This window comes from Mauremys mutica, chromosome 1 (assembly GCF_020497125.1).
Source record: "Mauremys mutica isolate MM-2020 ecotype Southern chromosome 1, ASM2049712v1, whole genome shotgun sequence".
In the NCBI taxonomy this organism is placed as follows: Eukaryota; Metazoa; Chordata; order Testudines; family Geoemydidae; genus Mauremys; species Mauremys mutica.
This window is the reverse complement of record NC_059072.1, coordinates 149,268,926-149,277,841: the sequence shown is the minus strand read 5'-3', so window position 1 is coordinate 149,277,841 and position 8,916 is coordinate 149,268,926. Positions and strand designations below refer to the sequence as shown.

At 44.9% G+C, this 8,916-nt stretch overlaps 1 protein-coding gene across 1 annotated transcript; it reads left to right on the top strand.

Annotated features, from left to right (window-relative positions):
• The first annotated feature begins 2,821 nt into the window (after positions 1 to 2,821).
• Positions 2,822 to 8,206, top strand: LOC123356272 (trypsin I-P38-like). Its single transcript, XM_044999381.1, has 5 exons — positions 2,822 to 2,881; positions 3,330 to 3,495; positions 5,194 to 5,447; positions 6,756 to 6,892; positions 8,000 to 8,206. Exons 1-5 carry the CDS (start codon positions 2,842 to 2,844, stop codon positions 8,147 to 8,149), a joined length of 747 nt encoding a protein of 248 aa, XP_044855316.1. The 5' UTR covers positions 2,822 to 2,841; the 3' UTR covers positions 8,150 to 8,206.
• The last annotated feature ends 710 nt before the right edge of the window (positions 8,207 to 8,916 follow it).

Here is an 8,916-nt window from a genome sequence, read left to right as displayed (position 1 = left end):
TATTAATTATTTGGGAGTGCCTCTAAGGCTCAATCATAATACTACCTTTATATTTTACATTTACATTTACATTTGTATGGTCTCACGAGGCCCTCAATAAAACACCAGAGAGGCTAATGACCCCCATGTATCCATGGTCCCGGGCCTAACATTCCCAGGCCCAACATAAGGGACTAAAATAATTGAATAATAAAGTCTGTCTAAATAGTCGTACGAGGGAATGTGCAGACTAAACGGACAGATGGGGCATAAGTGTATGGATAGTAAAATAAGGTAACCACATAACAGTGTTTAGCCCACTGGGTTATCTTTAGTCCGTACATTATGCTTTTCCGGGACGATGGGTAAACATCCTCCCCATAAAAAGACAAAAAGCAGGGGAATGTAGTAAGTGCAGGCCCTGATAAAGGCCCAGTATGAGGCCTAAGGCCTGAACTAAAGTAATGGTCAAGACTTTGCTAATATAAAGCAAAGTTAAGCTGTGAGCCAGAGGTAGGCCTTGCTCACAGAAGCTGGCACGAAAAGGGCTGATGCTGCATAAACATATATTCACCTAGCATAAACACAGCACTAGAACACACTATACTGAAACATTCCATAGATAACAGGAGGACAGGCCGACCCATCCCAATGACAGGGGCAAAAGGGTAAAATGATGGATAGAGTTGTTTTGATCGAACCAACATGTACAAGGTAGAAGGCGGTGCCTTAATACGTAGAAGGGTTGTAACTTGCTACGTAGAGAGGTTGTACCTTAATACGTCAGGTGTGATGTGTAACTTGTTTGTATCTGTGTATAAGAATGCACTCCTGGGGCGGAACCTTTGTCCGGCCGTAGGGGGAGTGGAAAGTCCCGCCACTAAGCCGGGTCCTTGCCAAGAGGCACTTTCTCGTAGTATGCCCTGAATTAGGCTAAGAAACCTACAGGAAACTGCAATTGTGTCCGAGGTCGCAATAAACCTAGCCGATGTGACTTTGCATCTTACTGGACTCTGTGGTTATTGGGGATTCTCGTCGGGTCTGCTGTGTCAGCTTCTGCAGAGCTGGGGCAGCACACAGAGGGACTCACACACGCAGCCGAGTGATATCAACAAGAAGACAGCAGAGCACCACACCGGTACCGCTCTGACAACACTATGAAAATTCAGAGTGGAGCCAGGTATACAACCACCTGGGATTATCCTGAGCCAACAACCATCTGCTGTCATCCCATGGAAGTCAGGTGCTAACTCAGTATAGTTGGCAGCTGCGTGAACAAATATTTTAATCTTTGGTGGCCAGTGTCCTTGCAGAAATGAGCGCTCACTTCAGCCAGGGATTTGGGGGTGTTATTATTATCTATACACCCTACTAAATCAACTTAAGCACATGCTGAGACTCAAGTGATGCACTGACCAAGATTTTCAAAAATGGTCTCAAGGGTTAACCTTCCAAATCCATACTTAGGCATCTAGAATAGTGACCTGGTTTTCAAAAGTGCAGCAGCTCCCACTGATATCAATGGGACTACTCATATAGTAAGATATTACTCAAAGGGTATTAAGGTGGCAGCACTGGGCCCTTAGCAATGTGTTTCAAGAATACATTGCAACAGATTGCTCCACAGGTTAATTATTTTAAAAATACCTTTTATCAATGTAAAAGGCATATTGCCTTCAGTTTCCCTCCTAGCTGTATGGTGGACCTGATTGCCTACTTCCCTACTTATTCATTAATTTATCACTGTCATTATTATATTGGGAGTTCTATATTTTTATTGGAATGTTACATTTCTATAGAACATGCTAAAAAAAATCTTAAAAATCCAAACTGAGATGTAGTACTTGGCTAGATTGATGAGTCTGGGGAGATTTATTAGAGTGAAGAATTGTCTCCCAAGTGAAGTTGTGAAAGCCCCATAACTTGGGTTTTTAGAAGCAGGAAAATCACCACCACAGGGATAGTATATTAGAGTAGAACCTCAGAGTTATGAACACCTTGGGAATGGAGGTTGTTCATAACTCTGAAATGTTCGTAACTCTGAACAGAACATTATGGTTCATTCAAAAGTTTACAGCTGAACATTGATTTAGTACAGCTTTAAAACTTTACTATGCAGAAGAAAAATGCTGCTTTTAACCATCTTAATTTAAATGCACAAAGCAAGCACAAAAACAGTCACCTTACCTTGTCATCTTTAAAAAAAAAACTTTCCCTTTTTTTAGTAACTTACATTTAACACAGTACTGTATAGTATTTGCTTTTTTATTGGTCTCTGCTGCCTGATTGCGTACTTCTGGTTCCAAATGAGGTGTGTGGTTGACCAGTCAGTTTGTAACTCTGGTGTCCGTAACTCTGAGGTTCTACTGTATAAAAATAAACTTGCATTGGCCAGGAAGAGGACATGGACAAGAGACAACCTAATAAAAGATCTTCTCCAACTCTGATTTATAGGATCTTTTAACTACTAGAAAGAAAATGTACATTCTAGAAAGGCAGATGAATCTCAAAAGGTTTTGAGCTTTGATTTTATTCCAGGTTTTGTTTGTTTGTTACTCAGATCAAAGAAAAATTGTCCAAAGCTCCCATTTAATTTTTAAATTGAAGGCTGACTCTTTTAATAATTTAAAAAATAGCTGTGCAAATGATGAAAGTTTGATTAATTCTGGGGTTTCGGTTTTTTTAAAAAATTGTTTGCTACCTGTGCCTGATAAATGCCTAAAGTTGGGTTTTCAAACTTTCCATTGTTTATTTTCCTTTGGTGAAATCCTTGGGCTGGAGATAAGGCCAGTTCAGAGGGATAAATACCCAGCAATCCCCTCCTCCAGTTTACAGAGTTGTGTTGGAATCCATAGGTAGACCATGAAATACATCCTGGTTGTAGCCTTTCTGGGAGCGGCTGGTAAGTTCATTTTTCATTGTACTTTACAGTGAAGTTTAGATGTGATGAAAAGTGCCAGACTGCATAGTGCTGGAGGGTGAAGTCCTATTTTAACCCCCAGATTGTCAAGGCAACACTAGTGCAATCTACCTTGACCTCCAAACATGCACAAACCCTGACCGCTCTGCTGAGACTATCAGCCATGGGCTAATTATCACAGTGTTTGATTATAATATGGACACCTGGGCACTAGAAGATGGACTGATTCAGTCCCACCGCCTGATTTAATAGAGTAACCAACAAAGAGCCATCAGGTGTGGAGACCTTTCGGCCACCACTAGTTTGAGCTTGAAGCAGAGTCAGTGTTCTAAAAGTGAGAGGCTTCAGATCCCATTCCCAATCCCCTCATCCAGACTGGCTCCATGATCCCCATAATGGATATTAATTTATATCTTCCTCTTTCACCCAGTTGCCTTCCCCATTGATGATGCTGATGATGACAAGATCGTGGGAGGCTACACATGTTCAAAGAACTCTTTGCCCTACCAGGCATCCCTGAACATTGGGTACCATTTCTGCGGAGGTGCCCTCATTAACAGCAGATGGGTTGTCTCAGCTGCTCACTGCTACAAATCGTGAGTAGAAAATATTTGTGCTACTAAACTACTGCTTCCTCTCCAGCCCTAATGCCCCTGTTGGCTCTGAGAGTGTCACATCTGATTAACTAAGCATAGGTCAGGGGAGACTGTCAAGGAATGCCTGAGTCCTTCAAGAGGTGGGGAGAGGCTCTGGTTTCTGCGTCAGTACTGACTGCAGTGCTCCAGCAGCCTGGCATTAGAGGAGGATACTGTGCTGCATGAGGTGATGATTCAGTACTGGGTGACCCTTTTTTCTGAATTAGTACTGAATCTAATGCCCTAGCATGAGGCACCTGTCCTGGTGACCATTGGTGGGTATGTCTGCACTTTGAGCTGGAGGTGTGATTCCCAACTCAAGAAGACATATATGCTGAAAATAAAGTGTAGCTGTAGCAGTGTGAGTGGTAGGAAGGGTTAGCCACTCCCAAGCACTTACTCACCCAAGCCCATAGGAGCATACTTGGGGCTGCTAGTCCCTCCCACCACTGGCACTGCCATGGCTTCACTCTGACTTTTGGCATTGCTACCACAGTAATGTCTCCCTGAGCTTGGAATCACCCCTCCAGATCAACATGCCCAGCAGTTTCTGGAATTCTCTTTTTTTTCCTTAGGGAGGAAACTGGCTTTGTGGGAGTTGGATCATGAAGCAAAGTTGCAAAAAGTGGAATGATAGACTAACAATCAATGAATGAATAGCAGAGCAGAGCAAAATGGGCATCTCTCCACCACCATACACATTGTTGGGATGCCAAAGCACTTTGCCTGGTGACAATGCAGTGGTCATGCAGGGACTATGTGTCACAGTTCTTTACTAAGAACTCACTTGCAGCCTTGTTAGAGTCTGTTTTATTGACTGTTGGGATGCGGGAATGGTTTGATGGGGACACCAGGGTTTTCCCCGACTATTTCTGTAAATCACCTTGATATCTTTAATTTGCAATATGCCAGGTTATCAGACATCTCCACTGTGGGGCAGGTCTTCAAACAGTGCAATGCCCACTGCTTCTTCAGTGCTGCCTTGTAGGGCCATCATTGGGAACCCACCAAAGAGGAGTAGGTAGGAGCTCAGTGTACTGTCTCCTTTAAAGCACAGACCTTCTTGCCACTCAGCTCCCTTTCCCCCCAGAAAGAATCGTAGTTTTCACTTCTACAGCACCTTTGCCTGAGAAGCACAAAGCCCTTGGATTAAGCCTCAAAACTTGTGAGGTAGGAATTATTAGCAATTTTTAGAAACAGGAAAAAATAAAGCACAGAGAGATATCTATAGAACTGACCAGAATTTTCAAATGTTGATATTTTTCAAAGAATAAAAGAACCAATTTTTAACAATTTTTGTGGATATTTGTCCCCCGTGTTGACCATCTCTAGTTCTGTGACATGTGCAGAGAGGTGTAGGCCAATCAGAATATCACCCAGGTCTCCTCTCCCCGCTCCCCATGTCATGCTTCAGCCAAAGCAGTGCTCCCAGGACTTCCCTGCACTGTGGATTGGGTATGAATCTAAATCCTGGTGTGCGAATTCAAAGCCAGAGAGCTACCCACTGAACTAGAGCAAGAGAGACCTTAGTGCTGTTGTTGACGGCAACTGTAGTTGTGGTAATATCCATAGTGATGGTGAGGGTTGTTACGATAATGATGATGAATAATGATGGTGACCGTGCTGGTGAGGATGCTGTTATTCCTTCCTCTTTTCCAGCTCTATCCAGGTGAGGCTTGGAGAACACAACCTGGCAGTCAGTGAAGGCACTGAGAAGTTCATTAGTTCAGCCAAAGTCATACGTCACCCCAGCTACAGCTCCCAGACGCTGAACAATGACATCATGCTCATCAAGCTCGCCAGTGCAGCAACCCTCAACTCCTACGTCAACACAATTGCCCTGCCAACCAGCTGTGTGACCACTGGCACCCAGTGCCTGATCTCTGGCTGGGGCAACACCCTCAGCAGTGGCAGTGAGTGCTCTGTGGGAGTGTAGAGCTTCTCTAGGACCCTGGAGACCTTTATTGACCCAGTGGTGGGCCCCAGGGAAGAGAGTATGGGGAAGGGCGAGCACTTGTAGGGGAGGTGGTTTGAAGAGAGAACCCATGTGGGGGATCATGGCTCAAAGGGAAAAGCCTGTGGAGAGCAGGGGTCCTTTATCTGATTTGAATACGTTCTCTTCTAATATCCTTGTTTTTCTTTTGTTCTTTATTATTGGCATGGGGCAGGCTGAAGCACCAAACACATTTCTCTATCAGAGGGGTAGCCGTGTTAGTCTGGATCTGTAAAAGCAACAAAGAATCCTGTGGCACCTTATAGACTAACAGACGTTTTGCAGCATGAGCTTTCGTGGGTGAATACCCACTTCTTCGGATGCATTTCTCTATGATATTCAGCAGGAAACCCTCCATCACCATTATATGGGACATTCAGTGGGCCATTCCTGAGAATTGCTTTGCCACCCCAAGCACGGCAGTCAGGCAGCCTTTGGCGGCATGCCTGCGGGCGGTCCACAGTCACGCAGATTTGGTAGCATTTCTGTGGGTGATCAGCTGGTCCCACGGCTTTGGCATATCCGCCGCCGAATTGCCGACAAAACCACGGGACCGGTGGACCTCACGGTGACTGGCAAGCCGCCCCTCACGGCTTGCCGCCCAAGGCTCACGCTTGCTGCGCTGATGCCTGGAGCAGCCCCTGGTTGCTGAGTATCCCACAGTTCCCCCTGAGATCAATGAACTCAATGGGTTATCCATACCTCTAAGGATGGCAAAATATTTTAGTGCAAATTTAAGATTATTACATTAGAACTCCTGCACTAGCCTAGGGAGCAGGAAGAGGGATAGACAGAATGAGCCAAATCCACTTGGGGTATCTGGCTACTTATCCATAGGCTACACTATGACTCCACACAGGACTCCAGTGCAGAAGCTGGTGCAGAGTGATCCAACCAGTCTTTTCCATTCACTGGTTTCCTCTGATCTTTGTGCTGCTCTTTTCTTAGTCCACTTGGCTGTCCATTTTCTGGAATCCAGAGAGTTTAATCTGTGCAATGGATCAGTCTGAACAAATCCCCTTTTGTGGATTCTGATCCCTCTGGAGGAAGGGAGTCCCTATGCTATGATAACGATCCTGTGGGAAAGCTGGGAGCTGATGGAGAAAAAGCCAAGGGGATAGAAAAGCCACTTAGAGAGAGGGCACTGTTCCAGTTACTGAAAGGTGAGCTGTAATTTCACAATGAATTCAAGAATTTCCATTATTAATTTGCCTCCTCTTTCTTGTAGCTAACTACCCTGACCTCCTGCAGTGCCTAAAAGCTCCTGTCCTGTCCTCCAGCCAGTGCAGCAGTGCCTATCCAGGACAAATCACTAGCAACATGATCTGTATCGGATACCTGGAGGGGGGCAAAGATTCCTGCCAGGTAAAACAGCTCCCTCACACCTCTCACTTGTCTCTACCCTCCACCACCACTCAACCCTCTGCAAAATAGGCATCACACATGGTTAGTTATTGCCTGAAGGACTGAAATCTGTTGGCGATTGATATGTTGCTCACTCTTGGTCCATTTCCTAGTTGGAAACTTGTCCTCGCCTCATAACTCACCATTTTTGGTGGTGATTCTTGGCCCCGTTCTTGGCAGTATCAGCAGAGGCCAAGGGCTGATTTTTATTTAGTTAGTTAGACTAAAGTTTTCAATATTAGTCATGGATTTTGAATGCCTCCATTTTTTGATGCCAGACTTGAGACTCCTTGGCCCTGGATTTCAGAGGTGGTGAACACCTGCTTCTCCAACTTAAGACTTTAAAAGATGCAGGTGCTTAGCATATGTTAAAATCAGTATCAAGGTGTCTTGAGGTGGGTCCCCAAAGTGGAGATATCCAAAATCAATCTCCACTTTAGAAAAGTTGGCTCTGCGGATTGTTCTGAGGGATGTATCATCATGTACATTCAAGCCAAACAGAACACATGAATGGACTGATCCTCACAATTCATATGTACTGATGGGACACTGAAGCACAGGATGATTTGATAGCCCAGTTTTCAGATCAAGTTGTCTTGGGGTCAATGGGAGCTTGCAAATCAGTATGTGGATGACTTGGAAAGTTCCTGGCAGAACCATGAGCACAACTCACTTCTCCTGAATCCCAGCCAAGAACTTAGAACCAGCAGATTGTCCATTGTCTCTAACCCATGAAAAACTAATTCCCTTTTGACACTTAGATACGGTGTCTCCAGGCCACAGCACATTAACATGAGACAGGGTGGACTTGTGTGAGGCTGTCTGTGCCATACTTCCTCTCTGAAGAAAGAGAACATTCCCATCCTGTGGGCTTTTCATCTAGCACCTTTCACTTAAAATGTGATATCAAGACTGACATGAAATCAGCACTCTCAAATTGCCTCTCTCATTACTAGACTTTCCCATAAGCCACCAAAAGGACTTAGTATCGCTGCTGCTTTGTCAAAAAGGCAGAATCTCCTCTTGATTGTAATGCCTGCTAAACACCATTCACAATCTTTGTTGCAGGGGGATTCCGGTGGTCCAGTAGTCTGCAATGGGGTACTGCAGGGGATTGTCTCCTGGGGAATTGGTTGTGCACAGAAAGGCTACCCCGGGGTCTACACTAAAGTGTGCAACTATGTCTCCTGGATCCAAAATACCATAGCTGCCAACTGAGATGCTCTCATGCCATGTGACCAGTACTATCTTCCACACCCCATTTCCTCAGCCATATATTAGACTTTCCAACTCTACGGAATAAAGAGAGTTTGATGCAACACTGTGTTTGTGTAAATGTTCTTTGGTTGTTTCTCTGCTTACGTATACTGCATGGTAACAAGTAACCTTACTGAAAACAAAAGTCATCACATATTTTTGTAGTACTTTCCAGAAGGAAGGGTCTCAAAACACTTTACAGTCTGTAATTCTAGTATTCACTCAGCCAGTATTGAAGTGAAACCACTTCTGGAGAGGAATGAAGAAGCAGTTTAACAGTGCTCAGTCAGATTAATGCCGCACAACTGTTTAAGAGAAAAGCTGATGAAGAAAACTTTATCCAAGTGAAAATAGATGTGGCAAAGCACCCTTTCTGCTTTGCCAGACTTACCGCTCCCTCCTCTGGCAGGGACAGGGCCTGGGGTAAATCAGCCCTTCACTCTGGAGTGTGTCTGTCTTCCCTCTTCAGGGTTTGTTTCTCTGAGCCTTCCCAGTAGGCCTCAGGCCAGGCCTGAGGAGTGCTTCTCTGCCAAACAAAGGAAAAAAGTCTATAATGCACCGAAACAAAAGGGGAATACCTTTCCCTGGCCCCTCACTGCGGCAGGTGTTGTTCTGTCGCTGGCCCTAGGGTGACAGTCCTTCCTCTAAATAGGGTGTCTCCCCTATGGGGAGGAGCGCAGTCTCTCACACTGGAGAAGCCTAGCTCCCTGCTGCCTCCAGCCTTGCAG

Bases quoted from the DNA above. Each gene is read 5' to 3' on its own strand.
- LOC123356272 (XM_044999381.1), top strand. From the start codon at position 2,842: ATGAAATACATCCTGGTTGTAGCCTTTCTGGGAGCGGCTG. The intron at 5,448-6,755 runs GTGAGTGCTCTG...TCTTTCTTGTAG, and splicing joins CAACACCCTCAGCAGTGGCA to CTAACTACCCTGACCTCCTG. The intron at 6,893-7,999 runs GTAAAACAGCTC...TCTTTGTTGCAG, and splicing joins GGGGCAAAGATTCCTGCCAG to GGGGATTCCGGTGGTCCAGT.